The following is a 26,590-nucleotide window of genomic DNA, read 5'->3' as shown; positions in this document are numbered from 1 at the left end:
GAGAGAAGATATTTGCAGAATCACCACATTTCTAAAAGGTTGTATGTTGGTGGAACCCTGAATCCCAGAGTGGCATCACACACATGGTGACTGACGGTCTTTCTATAACCAGTGCCGTTACAGTTAATGTCCGCAGGCCTTTGTCAGGCACGAGCTCCGCGAGACAGCCTTTGGGATGTTGGCAGCGGCGACACTAGTCAGCAGACAGCTTTGTTAATCAGTTATGTTATGTTATGTTACGATTATTTATTGTGCGCACAGATACTCCAGCCAAGGAGCGTCCTGGCGCAGAGGCAAGGTGGCACGTAACACAACACCCGGCTAAGAACAAAACTAAGGGACAGCTAAAACAAGAAGGTTTTTATAGCCCTCCGAAAGGTCAGAAGGTCCTCCAGCAAGCGGATTTCAACAGGCAAGGAGTTCCATGCTGACGCAGCCAATACCTTAAACGAGCGGCCTCCCATACGGCTAAGCCTGAATCTGGGAACCACCGCAAGGGCCAGACCCTGAGAGCGAAGGCTACGGGCAGGGACATAAAAAGACAGACAGCTCGACAGGATTTCCGGGCCTGTGCCTCTCAAGATTTTAAAAGCAAAGCACAAAACCTTGAAGAGGATGCGCTTCCTCACCGGAAGCCAGTGTAGGGAGCGAAGGACACCTGTCACTGAGCAGAATCTGGGCAAGCCCACGATCGCCCTTGCCGCAGCATTCTGAACCCGTTGTAAGCGGGTTAATTCGGCCTGGTTGGCCCCAGCCAGGAGAGAGCTGGCGTAATCCAGGCGGGAGATGATAGTAGCCTGGATCACCAACTGCCTGGTCGGGGCGTCAAAGAACTTGAGAACAGGTCTCAAACCTCTCAGGAGACCGAAGCAACAAGCCGCGGTTCTTTTAGTATGGCCTACAAAAGAGAGGCCCGCATCCAACCATACCCCCAGATTTTTCACTTCCGATACCGGGATCGGAGTAGGTCCCAACTCTGAGGGCCACCAGTGGTCACCCCACAGCTCCACTCCCTTCCCGACGACCATCACCTCTGTTTTAGTGGCGTTAAGCTGGAGGCAATTGCCTGTCAGCCAGCTAGCCACCGCCTTCAGTCCAGACTGAAACCTAGGGGCCTCAATCTCCGCATCCCCGCTGAGAGTAACCGCCAGCTGAGTGTCGTCGGCATATGAGACCAAGGTAAGGCCCCACTGCCTAGCGACATCAGCCAGCGGTCTCACGTAAAGATTGAATAACGTGGGACTCAGCGAGGACCCTTGCGGAACCCCCATGGCCAGTGGCTGGTAGTTGGACTTGAAGGGAGGGATGGCAACACAGAAGGAGCGGTCATCTAAAAAGGAGCGGAACCATTGCAGCACCTGACCGCCAATGCCAGTCTCCTCGAGCCGGCGTAGGAGGATGCTGTGATCTACCGTATCAAAGGCGGCGCTAAGATCTAACAAAATAAGCGCCGCCGTTTGACCAGCATCCAACTTTGCCCGGAGATGTTCCACCATCACAAGTAACGCAGTTTCCGTACTGTGCCCAGCACGGAATCCGTTTTGTGTGGGGTCGAGGGCCTTGGTCCGAATCAGATGTTCAGACAGGGCCAGGTTGACGTGGGCCTCCGTGATCTTGGCTGGCCAGGGTAACAGCGAAATGGGGCGGTAGCTTTCAGGCTTGGAAGGGTCCAGGGTGGGCTTTTTAATAATCGGGGACACCACAGCTTGTTTCCACTTAGATGGAACAGTCCCTGTTTCCAAGGAAAGGTTGATAAGGGAACATACGGCTGTACGTCCCATAAAAGCTTGGTCTCGAAAGAGAGCAGGCCTTACTGGATCGGATGGAGACCCAGATTTAACTTGCAATGCAAGTTTGTCAAAACCATCCAAGGTGAGGGGGGGGAAAACAAGCAGTGTAGTCTGATGGTGGACCCCATTAATATTTTCCTCAGTGAACCCTATGCTGGGGAATGTCCTATATATAGCTTGGACCTTCCCCAAGAAGTAAGATGCAAGGGATTCACAATGGGAAAGGGAGCTCACGGTCGTAGAGGTAGTCCGCTTCGCTGTAAGATCTTTAACAGCCTTAAAAATAGCTTTAGACGGATTCGGACTGTTCCGGAATTCAGTGGCATAAAAAGCCGCACGGGCTCGGCAGATAGCTCGATGGTAAAGCTTAACGGACTTGGCATATGCAGCTTTCAGGTCAGCTCCATAGGTTTTCCTCCAAGCCCTCTCTGCTCGTCTACAGGCACCCTTTAGGGCCCGGAGAGTGCCATCATACCAGGGACTCGACTCTCTGGGATTGATTTTAGTTGAAACGATGGGTATCAGAGAGTCCAAGGCCCTAGTTATCCATGAACAGAAGAGGTCATACCCCCTTTCCACATCCGTCAAAGGGCCCAGCGGCTCCTCTAATAGAAGGCGGTGGAAGTCCTCTAACCGAAGCTTTTTCCAAGCCCTCTTTTGAACCCGCCTAGCCATAGAGATGGAAGAAGTGGCCAAGACCGGGCAGAGGATGGACACCAAGAAATGGTCTGTCCATTCCACCGGAGAGACAGATGAAATTTGAATCCCCAACAGATTGGTAAACAGGGGATCCAAAATATGCCCCCCCAGGTGAGTAGGCTGGGAAACCATCTGGGAAAGTTGAAAGGCCTCCAGGTCAGAAGAGATGGAACGCACTGTCAGGCCTGAGAGGGTGTCGAAATGCAGGTTTAGGTCCCCCATGATAGAGAAGTTGGCACAGTCGGCAACCAAAGGGCCAACAGTATCAGGAAAAGCATTCCTAAACGCCACATCACTGCCGGGTGGGCGATAGACGACCATCCCAGACAGGGTGAACTCAGGGCTGACAGAGACCTTGAACATGGCACTTTCACACCCAGAGATGTTTAGGGCACTCCAGACGCAAGGGTAGATAGATTTTACCACTAACGCGATACCTCCACCCCTAGACGGCCTATTCAGGGTGTACATAGAATAGCCGGGTGGACAGGCAAGATTGGTAATAGCGGTATCAGCGTCCTGTAGCCAGGTTTCCGTCATGGCAAATACGTCTGGAGCTTCCTCCTCAATGAGGTCATAGATGTGCAGATGGTGTTTCAGCACAGACCTGACGTTTAAATTCAGGATCTTCAGAGTAGTAGGAGGAACAGTAGTACGGCGGGTCTCCGAGGAAATGAACCCTGGGAGAGGTTGCGGAGAGTCCAGAGCCCACCCGTTACAAGGGCAATGAAATGGACCACGCAATGGGTGTACCGAAGGAAGGGTACAACAGCAGCTTACCTGACCGATGGCAAACAAGCGATCCCGCGAGTACGTCAGCATGTTGGACCCAAGATGTGATGATGGTCCTTACACAGAGTCCCGCGACGTCCAGCGCGTCCAAGCGCGGACGGGCGCAGACGGGCAGGACTCTGGCACGACTCCGGCAAGCGACGGCGTCCCAGCTGCGCGTTCCCGCTGCGCGGGAGAGAGCGACTTTAAATAGGTGCCGGAATGGAGGGAGGAGCGCGTGGACGCTCCAAGATGGCGCCCGCCGAAAAAAGCCTGGTCCCAAGCCAAGATGGCGCTGGTCGCCGATCAACAAACAACCCCCGGACCACCCACAGAACCCGGGCCCACCGAAAACGGTGGTGAATATTCCGAATTAAATGCAGGTGTGAGGGGGGGGGAGAGCCCAAGCAGTACACATTTAAAAATGCAGACGAAAATAAAAACGAAGCAAAAACGCGCAAAATGCGTCAACTAATAAGGATAAAATTATTAAGCGCTTACAGACCGCAGCGCGGTAGTATGCCACCTTGCCAGGCCGGCGGATGCCTAAAAGTGCCTTAAATAGGCGCCGGAATGGAGGGAGGAGCGCGTGGACGCTCCAAGATGGCGCCCGCCGAAAAAAGCCTGGTCCCAAGCCAAGATGGCGCTGGTCGCCGATCAACAAACAACCCCCGGACCACCCACAGAACCCGGGCCCACCGAAAACGGTGGTGAATATTCCGAATTAAATGCAGGTGTGAGGGGGGGGGAGAGCCCAAGCAGTACACATTTAAAAATGCAGACGAAAATAAAAACGAAGCAAAAACGCGCAAAATGCGTCAACTAATAAGGATAAAATTATTAAGCGCTTACAGACCGCAGCGCGGTAGTATGCCACCTTGCCAGTTGAGTATTTGTTTTCTAATAACGAGCGCCTTATTCTGGCACAGAACCCATAAATGACTCTGCTTACACAAAAGCCGTCAGCAGGCTTTCTGCCGGGGTAGTCGTTTTGCCCTTTGACTTCTGAATTCTCTTGTCCCCTGTTCCATTGGTGTGCATTAAAAATCATTTGAAAAGTATGTGTAGTTAACACATCTTTCCATTCGTTCTGAATTCAGCTAAACAGATTTTATAGATAGCATGAAGGTCACAATAATTCCTTTGTGTAACAGCTGCAGTGGCCTATCCACACAACATCTGGATTACAAAGACGTGTCTTTTTCCCCCTTTCCTCTTTGTTCCACACTGCGAGGGTGTGCACACAGGCAACGCTGTGTCATCAGCTCAGATATTTCACAGCCACTGCTGTGTTTGGCGCCTTGTCTCAAGGAATGCCACTGTGGTGTTGGGCCCCAGGCCCGCATTACAGCGCTCATGGAGACGCTGACACACGGTAGTGGGTTGGTAAACTGGCCTCGAGCACGAGCGCCCGGCCCCCTTTATTAACTGGGTCACGTGACTCGTGACACAAGTGGTGGGTGGGTGTAGAGTGTGAGTTACATCACCTAAAACAACTAGACCGTGTCCAACAGGACACTACATTCCTCCCCAACTTTAATAAAAGTTGAGACAAAATAAAGTCCGAACCTGTGGGAGGAAAAATACAAAATGTTCAAACTCATAATTCTAGAAAGAGTCTCTTCAGCTGCTTGTTAGATGACGCCGGTGGAACTTGACGCTGAAGTGTTAGTTTTCTTGGGCTCGACGTCCTGGTTCTTGGTGGGCATGCTCTTCTGGACTGGCAGTGTGTTCTTCAGTCCATTTAGATCTTGATTTTGGAGTGACGCTGAATAGGACGACCAGATGGTGGACACTGGTCCGTCGGGTTTCTCCACTGTAGGCAGCTTGGTTTAAAATTGCAAAGGAGGGAGAGGTTGAAGGGCATCTATCTCACTGGGTCGCCCCTCTTGCGGGTGTTCTCCTGCCACGAGATGTCCCGGAGGCCCTCTTCTTCAGGTTTCCGCTGGGCAGGGTGTTCTCTGCAGCGTTGCTCCAACTCCACAAGCCGGTGTGAATGGAGAAGGCGATGAGATTACTACCCTGCATCCGTAGCTCCGCCTGGAGGGTGGTTGTTGACTCTTTCCTTTGCGCACAAGTTCCTCTTCTTCCTGGGACGTGCAGGGTAGACGGCGACGGATCCATCTCTCGTGTCGGGACCCTCTGCCACCGGTGTCCCTGAGGCCTTTGCCCCTTGGATATCCACGGGCTGGTGTGGGGTGGTCAGTTCTCCCTCTGCCGGGCGTCTGAGCGTTCTCCCCATCCAGACTTCCGCTCAATCCCAAAGGAGGGTGTTGCCAATGGTCTAGCCTGTTCATTCCTGCAGTCGACGGGTTGTCAGAGGACTTGTAGGTAGGGGCCTGTTCTTCCCCTAGTGCTGCCAATGTTTACCCTGGACTTGTAGGCCCTTGTATTCGATGTTGTGGTGCGTGTCACCTTCTCTTCTGGTGGGTGTGCAGGCTCGTCACACTTCTCCTCACCTTTCTCCTTCCTTTCGTGGCGTCGCGCCACTCGTTCTCCATCCTCTTTTCTTCTTCGCGACGCGGTCCGGTCATCTTGCCTCTTTTGTCCTCCTGACCAGGCTTCTCAGAGTGGCGTGCACTCCACCCGTTTCCCTCAGGTCTTGTCCTGGCTCTAGGACACTGTTTTCTTTTCCACTCTGTGACCGGACCAGTCGCCGCGACCTTCTCCTGTTGACGGGTTTAGTTCTGGTTCTTGAGTATGTCGAAGTTCGTTGGTCCCTGTTCGCAGAACTCGTCTGACTTGAACTTTTCAGACCTCTTGCCGGTCCGAACTGCTGGTCTCTGGCAGTGGTGTTGTTTGGCGCAGGTGCTGATGACTGGGGTGATGGTGGTTGCCAGCCAAGTAAAGACTCGGGATGATAGGTGTTGGTGACTCGCTGGGAGTGTTGGATGTTTGGAGAGATTTGGCAGCCATGTGCTTCCGCTTTGTTGATGTTGACCTTGGGTGGCGGCTTGACACGTAGAGTGTACGGTTCCTCTCTTGCTCGTTGTGGGGCCACTGCCGACTCCATCTTGAGGCGGTGAGAGGGCGGCCGCTCAGTGCTGATCTTCACCAGTGGCATCTGCGGACAGGAGCAGGGATGCCGACTGACTCAGACTGCCGACGCTCTGGGATGGACGGTCGCATGGGGAAGCGTTGGGATGAGACATGGACTGCGCTTGCTGCGGCTTATGTTTGGTTCATCCGTGGGGCTGTGTCCTGGGACGTCGGTCTGCCTTGGTGGCTGTCTGGCATGTCAGGGTGTGCTTCTTGGCTGGCCGTGCGTCCTCGGTCTTCTCCCTTTGTTGGCTTGTTCAGCCCACCTGTGCTCATCCGGTCTTCGGGGTGACAGAGCTGTCACTCTTCTTTTCTACGAGGGCGTTGCGTTTGGATCTCGAGTCAGCGCTGTCGTGGTGGCGACTTCTACTTTTGCTCTGGCGTGCTTGGCTGGCTAGTCACTTGGTGATGTTCTTGTTTGCTGGGCGACGTGACATCCAGTCTTGTGTCGCTGTTCGTTGGAGCACATGGTGCTGTGGCGGCCTGCCACGTCGGGTGTGCTACTCCTCTCTTGTCGATCTTGGGTCGTGGCTGACTCCGTCTTGAGGCAGTGTGAGGGAGGACACCGTGGGTGATCTGGGGCCTCCTGTAGGGCTTCGCTGTGGCGGTGGAGATGTGTGTGCTCTCCGACCTGCGTTCAGCAGTGTTTCTGAGTGGAGAGGTTTTCCTGGGTGCCGACTGTGCAGTCAGGTTCACTGGCGCGATCTCCTGCGTGCTTCTGGCTTTGCGTGTCCTTTGCGTACTCGGTTTTCTTCTTGGATGCTTCCGGTGACCTGTGTGATCACTGTTCTTTTCCCGTTGCAATGCTTTTGCGTTGGCGCGCTTTGGATTCCTTGGGCGCACTTTGCTGTGCGTTCTGCTGAGTGTCCTGTGTGCAGTCCACCTCAGCTACTGGGCGTGAGCAGGTTGTCTTCCTGGTGATGGCGGGGCGTCCTCTGAGATCTGCTGGCTGCGGTTGCCGATCGGTTGGGGGGGGTTCTTTCTCTTTGCTGCTTGCAGTGTTTTTTGCTTTGGCGCGCTTTTGTCTGCGCTCTTCGGGTGCTTCATTGTGTCCGGAGGGTTGCGCCACCGCTCGCTGGCGTTTCCGTGTGGGGTTCCGGGCTTTGGGGTCCGTATGGTGCTTCAGGAGGGTTGAGTCACCGCTCCGTTGGCCTTTTCTTTTCGCGTGCTGATGGCTGTGCTTCTTGCTTCTCCGTGTTCCGGTCGCTTCCTGTTGCTTTACGGGGTGTGCTTGCTTTCTTTTTGGGATACTGGAGCAGTGTCGGCTGTCGTCGTGCCTCCTCACTGTGTTGCACTTGCCTGGTGGGAGTCTTGGGACCACTGTGTCTTCGTGTGGTGGTGCTCCTTTCCCTTCCTGTGGTGCATCGACAACCTGTGGCCATCAGGTGCTGCTCCGCCTTTGGTCGGTCTCCGTTTGGCTTAGTGCGTCCAGTGATTTGTACTACCCGCATTACGGCGCTCATGGAGACGCTGACACAGGGTAGTGGGTTGGTAAACTGGCCTTGAGCATGAGCGCCCGGCCCCCTTTATTAACTGGGTCACGTGACTCGTGACACCAGTGGTGGGTGGGTGTAGAGTGTGGGTTACATCACCTAAAACAACTAGACCGTGTCCAGCAGGACACTACAGCCACCGTGTGAATTACATTCTTTCAGCACGTGTCAAACAATTCCTTTTGTGAGCCTGGACGCCGTTATATGTTTCTTCAACTGTGCCCCGTAGGGTTTGTGTCCATACCGGCAATGCACCAAACGGGAATTATCGTGCGTTTTACAGCAAAGGGGTGAGCAAAGAATCACATTCATGTGTTAAAGACATTATTAACTCTAGAGCCAGTCAAAAACTCTGGTTATAGTCCCTTATCGTCCTAACACACTTTCATTTCACCACAGCTGTGGCCCATACGTCAACTGATTGCTGATAACTACTGTCATTTTTTAAGTTCTCCACAGTCAGTAATGCTGCAATATGATGACGTGTATCATATCCCAAATAGAACACAATGGCTATGGGACCACACTAGGATAATTCTAGACTTTAAAATGCTAGGAGGAAGTGTCAGGGAGAGCATATTCCTGCCATCCGGTAGCAGATTGTATGCCAGAATATCATAGAAAGAATTATCGTCTGACATAAAAGGTGTGTCCTAAATATTATTCCCAAATATGTTGCTGTGTACATTATTATAGACTCAAATGGGGAAATATTTTTGTATAAGATATTTATAGCAAAATATTCGTGTCAGGCAGCAATCTGACAACACTATTCTGAGTGGCATCAGGTATTTAAGCCTATAATGCTTGAGGATTGCACACGCCTTGCATGCTACCCTTGTGCAATAGGCTCCATATGGTCACCTAGTTATGGTAAGGCATTTTTACACTGCTAATTTTATGAGGACGGCATAGTGCCAGTTAAAATATGGGCATACACACACATGTAGTCTTTACACCTTATGTCCCGGGCCGTGCACTACGATCCAGCAACCTTCAACTCCTCAAGGTTCCCAAGATTAAAAAAGCCCGTCAAGGAGGTAGGGCTCTGGCCTATACTGGGCCTGTTCTGTGGAACACCCTTCCCCTCTCACTAAAGCTCAGCTCTGATCACTTATCTTTTCGTAAAACCCTGAAAACCTACCTCTTCTCTAGTATTTAATTTTTATTCCCCCACTATCTATTGGTATTGCCCGGGTACAGTAGCAGGTTTCCCCTGGATGGCAAAGCGCGGAGATACCCCTTCGGGGGTCTATTCAGGCGCTATAAAAGCATATAAATAAATAAAAATAAATGTACACATTACTATACTACACTGTAGGACATACAATCACAATAACGTAGACTTGGAGAAACTCTCTGCCCTAAACTCACCAATGTTGGATGTGTTTCATTCTTATTTTTACCATTAAAACATATCAACTCCTTCCTTAGAAAATAAAACTAAATCTGCAGGGGTTTACAGTGAGAAAGTCATTGGTTACAATTAAAAACAAGCATTTGCAATGCAATAGGTCTCGCATTAGGAAAGTTAGAGCTATTGGTATTGTAAATGACAAATTTTGTATTTATGTGTTGTTTTTGAAAATAGCTAAATTAATAGCTTTGTCATTTACAATTCCAATAGTTTTAACTTTCGCAAATGTGACAACTATAGCATTTCTAATGCAATATGTGTTGCATTTACGTGACTTAGATGTATTGATATTACAAATAACAATGGCTTTTTTTTAAATAATTAATACTTAAATAAAAGTTATTGTAATTTATAATGGCAATAACTTAAACTTTTGTAAATAACTTTTGTGAAGATTATGTTTTACAAATAACAATGGCTTTTATTTTTTTTACATAATTAATACTTAAATAAAAGTTATTGTAATTTATAATGGCAATAGCTTAAACTTTTGTAAATAACTTTTGTGAAGATTATGTTCAGTGTATTTTATTGTGATGAAAATCCAAGAACAGAAGTGAAATATTAATACCTTTATGTGACATTTGTAATAAAGCTTGAAACATTGAGAGAACATATTTGAACTTGTTGTTGAATTGTTGCACAAACTCCTCAAATAACCAGCTCCAGCTGTCTGGACAACTGATTTCACTGGAAATAAGCTCCCCCATTCCCATTGTCTCCTGCTTCCCATGCAGGCCGCAGCCTCTGACAGGAAACGCGCTGGTGGGATCCTCCCTCGAGCTCCGGGGGTCTGTGGGAGCGACACCACTTACCAGCAGAGCGTTATACTAAACACACTATTAAAAGACTAAACACCAAAGACGTCAGCTGGCCACATATCTTGAGATCCACCTTCTCACTGCATGTATTTTTAATCTACGGCACTCGCAAGCTTTGTCTTGTAAAATCACACCTTTAATGGGGGCAGTGAGACTAGAAGCCCCAGAATCCAAAGCGGCGCTGTTTGAAAAGCCAGGACAGGCCCAAGGGCGTTCGTGACACGGGGTCATCTGACAGCTGTGATGTCATAAGCAGAGACCACACTTAAAAAGTGAGAGGGTTTCATCCACTGGATCCGCGTGACAATGCCAGCCCCAAGGGTGGCTTGACCTGCACTTAAAAACGAGTCGGCATGCCATTGCCCAGTTTTCTCATAAGTGCGGCACGAGAAGCGTATGGAATCTAAAACAGAATGAAAGAACAGATGAGGGCATGCAGCCAGAAAAATTCAAAGTTGCGGAGAAACAGTTGACACTACACATTGTCCTGTATACCTACACGGGACACGCCCCTTTGTATCTCACTGGCTAAGAGCAGAGATTGTTGGCGCAATTTCGCCGTTCTTTGGGTTTGGTTCTCACCGTTCTACTAACAGCTGCGGGTGAGACAGCGAGAAACGCAAGTGCAGAAAAGTACAATTTTCATACAGAGGCTTTAAGTTGCTCGGGCCGTAAATCATGGCCATGCCATTTAACAACTAGAACGCGTGCTTATTTAGATAGCTACAGACTGCCAGGAAAGTAAAAGCTAATCCATCTTTAGCCCCGGGCCCCGAAATTAATGACTTAAGTACACAAATACACTAAAATCACCAGTCCTGCGCTGCCATCAGCTCTTTGCCGGCCTGTGAGCAGTGGGAGGGCGGGGGCTGCCTGCGCATGCGCGCCACTCTTCAGTTTTGTTTCGTTTGGACGAGCGCGAGCCCGTAGAAGAGAAGTGCTGCATGAAGTCCCGGGTCCTAGGAGGGGGCCCGGGTGAAGACCAGCGGGGAGACTGCGAGGCCCCCATGCCTATGGGGAGAGCTCCGCGTCTTGGTAGAGTGGGAGAGGAGCTCGAGTGCTCTGTGGGGCTCCCTTGGCAGATGGTGCGAGCCCGAGTCCGACTCCGGTGAGGTAAGAGGGGGGGGGGGCTGTGTGCCTGCATGTGTGTGCCTGCGTGTGCCTGCGTGTGCGTGTGTGTGTGTGTGTGTGTGTGCGCGCGCGTGTGCCTGTGCGTGCAGGGGATGGGGCCTGCCTGTGTGCGCGCCGTGTTTGCATGCAAGCGCTGCGGTCTGCGCAAGCGCGCTCGCTCCCGCGGTGAAATCCGGCAGTGGGAAAGCGCGTGGCACTCTGCTGTCCACATTCCCAAATACGGATAACATTAGGTCTGAAGCAGACACCATCAATGCTCACGCATTGAGGGTAGGTCTGCTCGACCTAACAACATATATTGTCTTAGTTTGTTGACGCGTGTTTTGAGCCTGGCATGGTCCTTCCTCTGGGTCCCACAGGGTAACACAGAGGCATATTAACAAGGGCTTTATCTCTGCTTTTTTGGCTTTAATAGCCAAAGAAGCAGAGATAAAAATATCTCCCTATCAACAACATGGTGCTAACATGCAAAATCGCATGTTTGCACCCTTATTCTCTACGCTTCCCTTTGCATCTCTAATGAGATGCAAAGTGGGCGTTCCAGTGAAAAATAATAGGAGAAATGTCGCTAAGTGACATTTCTCCTATTATTAAGCTTCACGCTAGCCCTGTTAGAGACAAAAAAAGCACTGCTAACCACGGTTAACGCTGCTTTTTTACGTCTGCTAATTTTCAGACTTAGCCATGTAATCCAATGGGAAGTGGATTACATGGCTAAATCCACTATGGGCTATCAAAAAGGATAACCCTATCCTTGTAGTATTATCGCTGCATTACCAGCGATAACCTCCCAAAATGCCGATATCGCTGGATGTTTTATCGCCTAGATGGTTAGCGTTGTTAATAACGCGATAACCAGGCGATATTATCCAGCGATAGTGGGCGTTTAAAAAATTAACGCTAAGCGCCCTTAGCGTTAATTTTCCCTGTACCTTGTTAATATGCCCCATAGTGTCTATAGTCTTAATATTAACACTTGAGATCCATGTTTTGGACATTTTTATCAAAAACAAGGGAAGCCTGCACCACACTAACAAAATGAAGGGCCATATTAACAAGGAACAGGGAAAATTAACGTTAAGGGCGCTTAGCGTTAATTTTTTTAACGCCCGCTATGGCTGGATAATATCGCCTGGTTATCGCGTTGTTAACATCCTAACCGCCTAGGCGATAAAAAATCCAGCGATAGAGCCATTTTGGGAGGTTATCTCTGGTAATGCAGCGATAAAACTACAAGGATAGGGATATCCTTGTTGATAGCCCATGGTCTATTTAGCCATGTAATCCACCACCCATTGGATTACATGGCTAACTCTGAAAATTAGCAGACATAAAAAAGCAGCGTTAACAGTGGTTAGCGGTGCTTTTTTTGTCTCTAACAGGGTGAGCGTGAAGCTTGATAATAGGAGAAATGTCGCTTAGTGACATTTCTCCTATTATTTTGCACTAGAACGCCCACTTTGCATCTCATTAGAGATTCAAAGGGAAGCGTAGTGAATAAGGGTGCTAACATGCAATTTTTTATGTTCGCACCCTGTTGTTGTTAGGGCGATATTTTTATCTCCGCTTCTTTGGCTTTTAAATCCACAAAAGCGGAGATAAAGCCTTGTTAATATGCCCCTAAGTTTCTCAACACAACAATTGTCCCAAGGGACTCTTTAAGATTATTACCTCCTGGGCTACTCAAAGGTGATAAGACTATTCCTATGCATTTGGCATTGCAATGAATCCAAAACATACATAATCTAATTCTAGAAAAAAATATGTTTTCTGCCTCTTCTAATAGGGTGCAATATGTACAGTGAAAAAAACTGCATATGATGCAGTGCTCAAACAAAAGGTGAAAGATAGATAGATCGCTAAAAAAAATGACAGGGATTGTGGCTTGCTGAGGTCAGCAGACCACCATATCTGTGATTGCTTTTAAATAAAACAATGTTTTTAAAACAAAAAAATTAAAATGCAGCCCATTTTCCTTAAAGAAAAATGGGATGCATTCCAAAAACTGAAATGAAAAGTTTTCTTTTAATTTTTTAAGAGCAGGCAGTGGTCCGTGGGACCAATTACTGCTTTAAAAAAAGTTTTTACAACCATTCACAAAGGGGAAGGGGTCTCTTGAGGACCCCATCCTTTGTGCAAATGTGTTACCACATACTTGAAGTACGCGGTTAATGCGAATATTTTGCAACTGCATTTCGATTGCAAAACATTCCCACATACCACTGTGAGTCGGTATTAGGAAGGGACACCCGTAATACACCCATTCCCAATATCGAATCACAAAGCCATTTAGTGATTTGGTAAGAAGTTACAGAATCACAAAACAGGGCTATGTACATCTTTTTTCCTGTCCCAAACAGCCCGATTCTGAGAATCAGGCAGTTTGCGACCTGAAAAAGCCATATATATATCTGGCCCTAAGTCTTTCCAGTCGTCCTAGAAGTGACCTGCAGTTAACAGTGATTGGTCAGTAGGGAATACATAACTCGCTGAGACATCTTCGGTAGGGAACCAGAGACTATGGGACCTCAAGGGTTAGCCAGTCTCCAGACACAATCTGTTAAACACAAAAAAATTTAAAAAATCTCAAAGGCTTCTATGTTAACTTCTGTAACAATGAAGAACAATCGGTTGGTCCACTTTTTGATATCTTGCGGAAGAGGAAAAGGTCAGTTTTCATATCTTGCATAAATGATATAAATGCACACCTAGGTTTATCTGTGTAGAAAATTATATTTTTTAAACAATCCATGAGAAGCTGTGACTTTCTTATGAAAACCTTTGAGTGTGTCACGAGCAATGCCTTATTTAGACGTAGCCCAACATTGTGCCTAGTGGTTAGGGTAGAGGTTCCACAACCCCAATCACAATATTCTCGAACAAATCTAGTGCTGGCTGCAGGGTTGGTACAATTTTATTTTCAATTATTGGTTCAAGAAATATGGTGCTAGCAGTTTCTATGGAAGTTCTGCATCTACACCAGCTGTGGAAGACAAACAGAAAAGGAACATTTTGCCTACCTGTGGACATTTTCACTTGATTAACATTGGAAACCAATGTGAAAAGGGTGAAGAGGGAAGTAACAGTTCACCAAATTTGGCAGCTCTTAAACAGTCCCAACATTTTTAGGATTGGCAAAATGTTGTTATGTAGTCTTTTCGGTAAAAAGCATATGTAAAAGTATCCGAACAGAACGTTGATGTAAGTGTGTTTCCATGGTGAGAAAGTGTGAAGGGATCAGCCGGAAGCTTTATGGTAGTGTAAGGGAAAAAGTCGAAAAGGTAGAGTGTAAAAGCACAATTAATGTAAAAGTGACAGGTGGCTGAAAGCAAGCCGCTCTAGCCTTCTGCAGCCTCATGGAATAAGAGGGTGGAATTTCATACTGCTGCAGGGTTGAATTTCACACTGCTGCAAAGGGCAGTGGAGATTGTTTCTTTTTTTTTAAATAAAAAAAGCTTGTTAGCTTTGCTGTTTGCAAAGCTCAAATTTAAAAAAAAAATTGAATTTTTGTTCCACTTACCAAGATGAATTGCCTCAGTATGCAACCAGCAGGCCACAGGACCACCTTCTAGCAGCATTCACTTGTCTTTGTGATCTTGTTTGCTACTTAAAACCTAATGAATTATTTTATTACTACTTTGTTTCTTCAAAATTGTCTCTGTTCCAATTAGAGGCAAGTGAGTATATTCAAATATCTGTGTTTTTAGATATTTGCATGTAGGTGTGCTATTGAGTGTCTTACAAGTAACTCCAATTGAACATTCATTTGTCCATAACATTTTCTTCCCATGATCCAGTCAACTTCTAACACAGGCAATATTTTTAAGTTCAGAAAGATTTCAATGACTAGGATAATATAGCTGGTAGCGGTATAGGAGATTATTGAAAAGCCCAATTTGGCTGCTGGTGGGAATTAGTGGCTGAATTGAGATTGTGTATTAAAGGTATCTGGCACTCTCTTGATCTAAAAACGCAGACCATAGGAGGAGGGATTCTACGGGCAACAGACGGAGGGAGACGTCTTAGATGGGGGCAGATCATTCCAAATACCCTGTGCGAGTCTTTATTGGAGATGCGTGGAAGGAATTCCAGAAATGTCAGAATGCGGAGGTAGAGCCAGATGAGGCCATTATCCGTGCCTTCAAAATAATTTCCGTCTCTGTCGCCGACTTATTGACTGTCCCATCCCAGGGAGATCAAAGGGAGAGGGGCCTAGATGGTTCAACTCAGATTGGTCACTTGCAGCTAGGCGGCTGAAACTACCTCTTCACGCCTCCCCGAGGAATGCTGTGCTAGTCAAAATCTGTAGAAAGCAGTAGAAACTAGCCCTTATTAAATGCAGGGCAACCTTGAAGGAAGAAGCCTGGGGCAACCTCATGGAAGCATCAACCTATAGGTGCAGTGGCAAGTTTTGGAGCATCAAAAACAGTCCCATTCTGGTAGAAGAGGCTGGTAATGTTCTAGAGCACACATCACTGAAAACGAATGGGTCAGTCACTTTGAGCACATATTAAAGGGAGACTTGGCCCTGTCCCCCTTATTTAAACTCGGGGGTCCCCCCGAAAAATTAGTCATCTTGGAAGAAGAAGTAAGGCGTGGTATCATTGGTCTAACATATAATAAGGACCCGGGCCCCAATGGAATCCCACCCGATCTTTATCTGTCAGGTGTGGTGCTTTGGGCTCCAGCATTCACTTCCGTAATTAACGCAGTAGCAAGGCTTGGCACTCCATCCTCATGGGCAACTTCCATCATTATGCCAGTTTTTAAAAAGGGGGATAGGGACAGCACCGTGTGCTACAGACCGATCTCTCTGATAGATTCAGTGGTAAAAATGGTCGGCAGGATATTGCTGGATGGGTTATCGACCTGGGCTAGGGAACATTTTGTCGGACGCCCAATATGGGTTTCGCCCTGGCCGTTCTACGATTGAACAGTCCTTGAACCTCTTCCTAATTTCCAGTAAATATACAGTTGCTCGTAGGGGTATCCTCTCCCTGGCTTTCATGGATCTGTCATGCGCATTTGATTGCGTAAACAGGGGCAAACTTAGGCAGATCCTATTAGCCTTAGGAGTAGATAGAGAGTTGATCTCCTTTCTCTACGATCTTCACCGAGACACTAAAGCGGTAGTGCGTTACTCGTCGACCTTGAACGTATCTCCCTCATTCCCCATAAGGAGAGCGGAGTCCATCAAGGCTGTATATTAGCCCCTTTTCTTTTTAACCTCTGTATCAATAACTTGGAGAAAATCCGCCTGAAGACTAAGACTGATTATCTCCCAGTTCTGCTATATGCAGATGACGCCATCTTGATGGCGAGGACAGAGAGGGGTTTACAAACCATCTTATCATCATTCACCCCGTTCATGGGAGATTTGGACTTAAAAAATCAATAATTCCAAATCATACATCATGTAACTGGGGACACGGCCCACTAGATCATATGTTTTTAAGGTAGGGCCCACCCATATTCCTAAAACATTTGTTTTTTCTTATCTGGGGGTACTCCTCGACGACAAATTTGACTGGGTCCCACAACTTACCCGCAAGAGAAACAACCTTAACAAGGAATCTGCCACAATTTTTAATTTTGCTGCAAGACTGGGTAAAAAAACAGTGGGGGCTCTCCTGGAGCTCAATAGGGCAAAGTGCCTGTCAAAAGAACTTTATGGCACTCAGTGTTGGGCCACTTCCTGTGGGATGGAGGTGCCGCCAGAGTGGCGCTACGGACATGTTTCCTGTCCACGTACTGTGGGGGTCTGGCCTCATCGGATCTCCTGTCCTACTATCAGGCCTCCCACCTTTTGGTTCTCAATGAATGGTGGTATGGCGATAGAGGAGACCCTGCATACGCTCTTGAACGCTCGTTGATGGGAGATACCACGCTGCACACGCTATTGTATTCGGCTAGGCAACGGAGGGGGCTGCCACGCGCCACACAGGTGATCTTCGTGATTTGGCGACAAGTGCTGCGCCGTATGGGCTGGTGGGGTAGACTGACAGCGGAGACCCCACTGTGGAAGAACGGACAGCTCCCCGCACTAGCCTCGCTGACAGGGTTTGGTGGCTGGGATTCAATTGGAATTTCCTCACTTGGACATGTTCTGACCGGGGTTACTCTCAAGTCCTTCCAAGAACTTAGCACTGAATTCCATATGCCCAAGACCCAATTATTCAAGTATTTACAATTTCGTCACGCGCTTGCACCTAGTTTGGTTGGCTTGGATCAACTACCAGAGTTTAGTCCAGTAGAAGCCAAAATCTTCATGAGGGACCTCGGGGATAAAAAGGTGTCCCGAATCTACCAAACGCTAGTCACCCATTGCTCCTCTTCCCTGATACCGCTGAAAGAATCCTGGGAAAAGGACATTGGCCCATTGGACGAGGATGACTGGAGGGAGGCCTTGGAGTCCCCGCGTGGGGCTGCTATTGCAGTGCGACTCCGCTTAATACAATTTAAATATCTGCACAGGGCCTATTATACCCGGGAGAGACTGTGGAAGGCGGACCTGATTGCGTCCCCGGAGTGCCTGCGCTGTGGGACTGAGAGAGGTACGCTGCTGCATACGGTGTGGTCCTGTGTTGGTCTGACTCGGTTCTGGAACGCCGTTTGGAGTTGTTTGTCGGAGGTTCTGGGATGGGGCTTCTACATATCTTGGAGAATGTGGGTGGGAACATCTACAAGCGTCACCTTATGTTGTTGGGTCTGGTGGTTGCTAAGCGGGATCTGGCGAGGGCATGGAAGGGTGAGCGTGCTCCTCCACTAAGTGCCTGGAAAGCGGGCCTAGACTACTTAATGGGATTGGAGCTGCCTGTGTTTGAGGCCAGGGGGTGCCCCCGGAAACATTACAAGATCTGGAAACGGTGGGTGGATTACAGGGGGTTGACTCTGGAGCCTCCAGCAGACTCGGATGATGGGTTACCTACGATGGAGGACCTCCAGGCCTAGGGGGGCACTCGACGACTGTGGTAATGTATTCAAATGCTGAGGCTTATTGTGATCATGTGCATCAGGCTAGGGTGGGATAAGGGGTGGGTAGTTGGGGTGTTGGGTAGTTGGGGTAGTGGAGGAGGGGAGGGAGGGTTTTTTTTTCCGAGTGATTAGGTTTGTGTATACATAGAGATGTATACCATTTGACAGTACCCTCCTGACTGTGGAGAACTGTATTTATGCTCTGCCTAATCAATCAATAAAAACGGTTGTGAAAAAAAGTACTTTATGGCAGCAAAATCTGGGGACATGTGGATGTAAAGTATGTCCAACACAATTATGAGATGTTAGTTGTCAGTCCCTCAGGGTATCCCCTCTTTTACTGCCCACAAAGAGTTGAGCATGTCCTATATCACAGACCAGATAGCTTTAGCCCGCTGTCACTTTGGTTAAAAACATGACTGAAGGCAATCCTTATAGACTGTCTATCCCTAGATCAAGCACTAAAGATACCATGGTTGAAATATATTAAAAGAAATGTAACAAACTTGGGAAGAGGTGACCTGAGGGAACCCGTAAAATGGACTTACCCACCCTGAAGATGGCATTTAGCATGCGCCAGTCCACATTAAGGGAGAAGAGGGAGCTCATGAAGCCAAGTGTTTGCAACATCGTGAAAGAGCTTTCCAACCCCAGCGCAGGAAACAACGACATCACCCCATCGCAAGACCTCTGCAACTCCTTCACTTCATACTTCCACAACAAGATCGCGGACATACACAACAGCTTCAACAACCAACCAACGCACACCATGACCGAACAACCACCCCCCACCACCACCCTCCACGCCTGGACCCCGATCAGCACCGAAGACACCATCCGCACAATGAACTCCATCCACTCCGGATCACCGACCGACCCCTGCCCTCACCACGTCTTCAACAAGGTCGACGCTGTCATCGCACCCCACCTGCGGGACATCATCAACACCTCCTTCGACACCGCCACCTTCCCTGAGAGCTGGAAACACGCCGAACTCAGCGCTCTACTCAAGAAACCAACAGCGGACCCCACCGAACTCAAGAACTACCGCCCCATCTCGCTCCTCCCGTTTCCAGCCAAAGTCATCGAGAAGACCGTCAACAAGCAGATGGCCGCCTTCCTCGAGACGAACGGATCCCTCGACCCCTCACAGTCCGGCTTCCGAGCCAATCACAGCACCGAGACCGCCCTCATCGCCGCCACCGATGACATCCGAGCCCTGATGGACAATGGAGAAACAGCGGCCCTCATCCTCCTAGACCTCTCCGCGGCATTCAACACTGTCTGCCACCGCACCCTAGTACAGTGCCTCAGCAACGTCGGAATCCAGGACAAGGCGCTGGAATGGATCATCTCCTTCCTCGACGGAAGAACACAGAGAGTCCGCCTACCACCGTACAAGTCAGAGGCCTCCGAAGTCATCTGCGGCGTCCCTCAAGGGTCATCTCTGAGCCCCACCCTCTTCAACGTCTACATGAGCCCCCTCGCGGCCATCGTACGCAAACACAACCTCAGCATAATCTCCTACGCCGACGACACCCAGCTGATCCTCTCCCTGACCAACGACCCCGCCTCCGCCAGAGCCAACCTGCACGAAGGGATGAAAGAGGTAGCCGAGTGGATGACGACCAGCCGCCTGAAACTGAACTCTGACAAGACGGAGGTCCTCATCCTGGGCTCTTCACCCTCCGCCTGGGACGACTCCTGGTGGCCTCCCGCCCTGGGCACCGCACCCAAACCGACAGACCATGCACGCAACCTGGGCTTCATCCTGGACTCCTCCCTCTCCATGACCAGGCAAGTCAACAACGTCTCCTCGGCGTGCTTCAACATCCTACGCATGCTACGGAAGATCTTCTGGTGGATCCCCACCGAGACCAGGAAGACCGTCACCCAGGCCCTCGTCACCAGCTGACTGGACTACGGCAACGCCCTCTACGCCGGTACCATCGCCAAGCTCCAGAAGAGACTCCAGCGGATCCAGAACGCCTCAGCCAGACTCATCCTCGACATCCCACGAACCAGCCACATCACCGGACATCTGAGAGACCTTCACTGGCTCCCCGTCAAAAAAAAGAATCACCTTCCGCCTCCTCACCCACGCACACAAAGCCCTACACGACCAAGGCCCGAGCTACCTCAACAGCCGAATCAACTTCTACGCTCCCAAACGCCACCTCCGATCAGCCAACCACGCCCTCGCCGCCGTCCCCCGCATCCGAAGAGCGACTACGGGAGGAAGGTCCTTCTCCTACCTGGCCGCCAAGACCTGGAACTCCCTCCCGACCGACCTGCGCCTGACCCAAGACCACCTCTCCTTCAGGAAGAAGCTGAAGACCTGGCTGTTCGAGCAGTAGCGGCACCCCCCAATCCCCCCCCCCCCCCCAGCGCCTTGAGACCCTACGGGTATGTAGTGCGCTATATAAGTGTCACTGATTGATTGATTTGCCACTTTGTTAAATTAGGGTCATCAGCGAAAGCGGAGCCGTATATACTTTGTTTATTGAACGCTCACAATAGGTTTTTTCTGACCAGGTTCCGGTTTGACTTGTTTTATCTACTTCTTTCTTAGCCAAGGGGCGTTACCAGAGGGCAAGTACTCCCACCCTGCAGCTGCGATGGTACATCTCCGCAGGAAATGCTTCATTTTACCATGTTTTGTACATTTTATGACACTCCGAGAAAATCATATTTAATCCCCATCTTGAAACAGGCCAACTTTAAACAAGTTCGGCCTGCATTTATATTTCTCCAGATGTTGACAGGCACTACCGTATTTCATGTTTTAAGCTTTTTAAAGTCTGCCATCAAACCTAGGACGAGCATCGATTAGTTGGGTCTCTCCCTACGATTACTTTTTGGGCTCATGCACTTGTATAGCCAATAGGGTGTGGACCTGGCTATTGACTTCTATGCATTGTTTTTAGTAGTTTTACTTTAATATCATGGGTGTCTAGTATTTTAAATGCACTTTGTATATATTAGATGAATTATGAATTTGCATAGGCTTGTCCTAGAGATTGTATATATTGCATCTCTGAGTATGCAAGTCTGACAATGGTGTCTGTCTGCAGTTGTTGAACCTACGTATCGAAACACCAGTCTTTGTCAACTTTCCTCCACATTACTTTGCACTACAGAAATCTGCAATATCTTGACAAATTTCTGTAAACAGGTTCCTGTAGAGAACCCGGAGGTGATAGTTTCAAGATTTCCACTTTTCTTTGCTAAAGGAACATGTCAGCCAGTACAAGCCTCATGTCTGATCAAGGCTAGCTGAAGAATAAAAAAATAATAAAATCTTACCTGTGAAAAGGTTTGGGGTAAGAATTAAAAAAAATAATTGTGATGAGTGTAAGACGCATCATTAATCTCAAAGGAAATGCAGATAGCAAAAGGATAAGAAGCCTCTGCAAGATTTTTGATCCCCTAACATCATGTTTGTCAGATGTGCAGCATTTAAACACAGATAAGGATCTATTTACATAAGATCACTGCTAAAAATCTACCCTCCAAGTCACTGTAAATATATCTTAAGATTGTATTAAACTTTAATCTGATTCTTACTCAAAAAGGTCAACTCCAAGCACTGTGGTTGTAAATCGACTTTCTTGTCGTTCAACTTTTGATACAGTTTTTCACAGGGTGTCTGCGGACTAGCTGTTTGATATATCCTGTTCTTTCAAAGACCGCATTGAAGTCAGCGGTCTCCTTTAAAATTAGACATGAAACTTGAACACACCCCTTCCCAATATGGAAGCTTGACTATGGTAATTTAGAAACAAGTACACTCAAAATGGTAGTTGGAATGAAACCAAACCTGCCATTAGGCAATTTTCCCCATTCACATCTCATTCCTTAAGAATGTTCTGCTCTTGCATGTGGTTCTTAGTTTCAAACGTTTAGCATCTTTTTTCTCATAAATATCATCTAATTTCCATCTTATTCAAAAACAGATATTAATTACAAGGTGCATGCATCTTTTTCTTTTTCTGCCTTATCTGTTCTTGATCCGGGCGGCTTATGAAATATCTGGAATCAATCCACTTTCTTCAACATTCTTTGACTTTGATTTTACGCTTTGATGATCTTCTTTTATAATGCACATCAACCTTCCTAGAGTCCGCTTTCTACACAGGGACGCTTTTAGCAACTTCACTTTTAAAAATCAGGTGCATGCAGTAGCTTCTAATTTTTCCTTCAACTTTCAATCATCCTCCTTTTTCCTGGCTTAAAAAAGAATGTATATGCTTCCAGAAAAACACAGATATTATTCCCTAGAGTTGAAGCTACTGCACATTTTCGTTATCATTCACAAAACAACCTATAATTCATCTGTGGTTTAATTTATTCCCCTTTTAGTCAATCAAAGAAGAGCCACAAGTGAGTGAACCAACGGAAAATGTAAGTTAATTATTTAAGAGTTTAAAGAGTGTTGCACTTATGTCAATTTCAAAATATTTCCTCGACTGAACCAATGACTCTGTCAGTACCACAAAACTAAATATTGTCCAAGAATCTTGATTTCTGTCAATTGTACATTGTAGAAAAGTTTAAAATCTTCCAAGACTGTCTCTTGGCAAAGAGAATTTCATGGTTTGTCTATGATTTCTAATCATGAGTATAGAATACGTGTAATTAATTTTGAATATGAAATTTATGTCACAACTTCCACATTCCTTTTTGAACCAGTACTTAAAGAACACATCAAAAAATGTGCTGCTTCTAAATTGTAATCAACCATACAGATTCTGATACAACCACCTGTCTTGGAGTCAGTTAGGGCAGGAAAACCCAGGCTTGACCACCAAAGCACATGTCAGCTGGGGTAATCAGGAGGGCAACTACTAGGTAGTCACTTGGGTGTATGACAGACTTCTCTTGACACCAGATTCATGTCTGGGGATAGAAGGCATGTTGTTTGACACCAAACCTCACCTATTTAGATGGTATCATAATGGAGCTAGCAACCCAGGTATGCCTTGGGCAAGCCCCATATTATCCTATGGACCATCTATCACTTAATGTGTACTTAATTTGCTATCTTCATCTGGTATTCTTTTGTGGACAACAGAGTAGAGTGGAACATTTCTACTCTAAAGTGTCCACCGACCTTGTGAGAACACCCACTCATTCAAACAGGAGATGATCTTGTGCTGATTCAGATAGGGTAGTAACGGTCTTGCTAGAACTATCTGCGCTGGTACCTTCTGCCTTGACCACACAATGGGCTAGACAGCATGCAGTGGGAAAGAATTGGCCCAGACCTCGCATCTATCACTGTACATTGAACTCTGAAGGGAATCACATACACACAAGCAGTGTATGACAGCATTTGGAGCCAGGCACCATTTGCATGTGCGATGCGTGTGTTAGGGGTGTGATAAGTTCAGCACTCTTTGACTTACAAAGCCAATAATTGGCATGTAATCTGGAACAGCATGAAAAAAAAATAGTAAAATTGTAATTGAGTGCTCTGGAAAGACTGGGTCATGTCCATTTTAAGAACTTGCCCTGGTAGCGCATGTGCCATTAGTGGCCGTTTTAGTTCCAGGATGAGTTAGCTTTTAGAGATGTGTATCACAGGTATTTGTGCAGCTCCCATTGTAATAACCTTAGAATTGGTGGTAAGACAGCATCTTTGCAACGGAAAGTGAGTCTTTCTTCATGCAATGCAAAAATTTCTATGGGCCACATGTACGACCCTACTAATTTGTGAGTCGCAAATAGGAATGTACAACAGTGTCTCAGACACTGTTTGCGATTCCTAATGGGGTTGCAAATTGCCTGCCTCATTAATATTCATGAGGCAGGTGCAATTTGCGACCCCATTAGGAATGGCTAGCACTCCCAGGGAGGGTGGCCTGTTGGGGTTAGCAGACCACCATGTCTTTGACTGCTTTTTAAATAACCATTAAGAAAATGGGGTAACCCATAAGGTATGGACCTGGGCATTTAATGGTATCAAAACAACAATGGTCCTAGACCTATTAATTATACAGATTGACTTAAATCAATAGTATCCAAAATGTTTTTAGGTAGAGCAACCACAGTCCGTCTGCTCTATTGTACTAGAAAAACTTTTTGTACCACACAAAAAACCTAAACCACCAACAAGAGATTACTTTTGATTTATTAACTTATTCATCATCTTTCTTGATATTTTTATATGTTTTTACAGTTCATATTATACACAGATATTTCATTTCATTTCCAAATTGATAAAAACAGAGGTTGCCCAAGAGAAGAATTGTGCAAAGGAGGTGATCAGGAGTGTGAAAGCAAGTGAACGGAAAGGAAGCAAATTAAAGAGTGAAGAAACAACTATTCACATTATTTACAAAACAATAACAGACTTTCTGCTCAGTCATATTGGGACCCTGGCCAACTGATTTAAAGTTTTTTAGAACATTTTTAAGTAGACATATGTCTGAAAATTATTTTGCACTATATACAGTTCTTAAGTTGGTCCAAGGGTAATTAGAGATACTGTCGACGTTTCGACTCGTCTTATGCCCAACCGGTGATTTAAACCTTGGGATTGCGAGTCTTCATCAGGACTGGAGAACGAACGTAGGCAACCAAGGGATAATAATAACCCTAAGAGAGATGAAATTGGCAATTACTAACTTCGGTGGATAGGTTTTTTATTTTTCACGGCCGTAGCCAGAGTGAGGTATATTCTTACCCTTCAATAGAACGAAAAACAAGAGGAAGTGGTCCTGAGTTCCAACTTTCCTATTAGTATTCTGTAAGACAAATAATAGAAATGTAAAAAAAACCCAGAGTTTATCTAGGTCTACATACTACTCTGTCTACATGCATAGAGTAGAGGTTAACATTTATTTATTTATTTATTTACCCTTATTATGTGGATTCCATTGTCACCACATCTCGGTGAGGATTCAAAGATTCATACAGGCACCATGGTAAATTATTACCTGCAATTAATTATATCTGTGTCAGTGTACAGTGCACCAGATTTAATTAAGAATCTACAGTGGGAATTAGGATTTGATCCAAAACGATTTACCTTAGAGAATTGGGATTTTTCGCAGATTCTAGATAGCTCCAGTGGTTCAATCAGGTAGCTACAAATAGAGACACAGTATAGTCTCAATCAACATATACAGCATTGGAACAAAGGAAAAATATATATATTTTGACCTTAGAAAACCGGGTGTCAACCCCATTTACCTTGTCTGCGCATTTGCCGTGCTTAAAGTAGGGGTGCCTATTCCTCGGGTCAAGATTCTGTAATCGGGAGGAAGGGAGAAACACAGATAGTTAAATGTCTCCCTAAACGTTATCCTACAAGAACTTGAGATTCAGAGGCTAATAAGACGTAGTCGATCTCGAGACGTCTTACCTATCTGCCGGTGATGGCAGCCGGTCAAACCTCGCCTGTACCGTGGACGCCGCCGTTACTGATCCTGCGCATGCGCGTGTAATTATGCCTCGCGCCTCTGCCAATGCTGGACATAGAGAGCGGACTGCATGTTTAAAAACGTGTAGCGAAGTACACCTTTACTATGCTCGGCGTTCTGTCAGCGGCCGGTGAATGTAAATAAAAATTAATTTTGCGCATAGTGCAGGTCATTGTGAAAATTATCGAGTCTGTTAGAAGATAACAAAGAAATTTTTAACAACAACATTTTTTGGACTTGTTAACGCATCATATTTAAAGGTTTGTACAGCTCAAATTAAATATCTGAATTGCTAGCATTATCGGGATTGTCCTAAGACGCAATACAACAATTCTCTTACTATGATTGTCAGCCTCCAGCAGAGAGACAAACAAAGGACAACTCACACATCATAACCATTTCACTGTGCAGGTAAACAGATTGACAGAGCCACAGTCAATTGGTTGGACAACATCGTCTGTTGACAAACAGTATGGTTAAGTAATCCATAAATATGCATACAATGAAGCACACTTTTTTGTACTTATAGATGATTAAATACACATACAGTCCTGCATATTTCTCGAAGGAATGAGTACATAAGTACATATAGTGTTATTCAATATAAATGTACCATGGGGAATTATGGATAAATAGACATGTTCCGAACACATTGGTACTCATATGCCAAGCAAGGCTACTTGTTTATTCATTTCCTCAAGTTCGTTGAGTCCCTTATTGACAGTGTTGAGCGAGTATATCCACTTACATTCCCTTCTGTTCAGGATATTTTGTAGGTTACCACCTCGTGGATTTTGAGTTATTTTTTCTATGACCCACCACCTCAAGCTATTTTCTGAGTGTTCAAATCTGCTGAAGTGGTCTACCAGAGGGGCACCCTGAGTTTTACAACGTATCCGGCTCATGTGTTGCAAAATCCTGCATTTTATTTTTTGTGTTGTCTGACCAACGTACAGAAACCCACATGGGCACATGATTGCATAAATGAGCCATGAAGTGTTACAGTTAGTATGTTGTATCAATCTGT

The 26,590-nt window shown here is 46.8% G+C and overlaps 1 protein-coding gene across 1 annotated transcript in view; it reads left to right on the top strand.

Moving 5' to 3' along the window:
• LOC147664133 (breast carcinoma-amplified sequence 1 homolog) overlaps window positions 1-26,590 on the top strand; it is a gene marked incomplete at its 5' end in the record, with an annotated part of 194,160 nt that overhangs the window by 93,923 nt on the left and 73,647 nt on the right. The window contains one exon of the mRNA XM_086949959.1: window positions 22,499-22,540. Within this exon, the coding sequence (XP_086806085.1) occupies window positions 22,499-22,540 (42 nt within the window). The remainder of the gene's footprint in view (window positions 1-22,498; window positions 22,541-26,590) is intronic.

This window comes from Lissotriton vulgaris, unplaced genomic scaffold (genome assembly GCF_964263255.1).
Source record: "Lissotriton vulgaris unplaced genomic scaffold, aLisVul1.2 SCAFFOLD_3290, whole genome shotgun sequence".
In the NCBI taxonomy this organism is placed as follows: domain Eukaryota; kingdom Metazoa; phylum Chordata; class Amphibia; order Caudata; family Salamandridae; genus Lissotriton; species Lissotriton vulgaris.
This window is presented reverse-complemented; position numbering and strand designations above follow the sequence as displayed.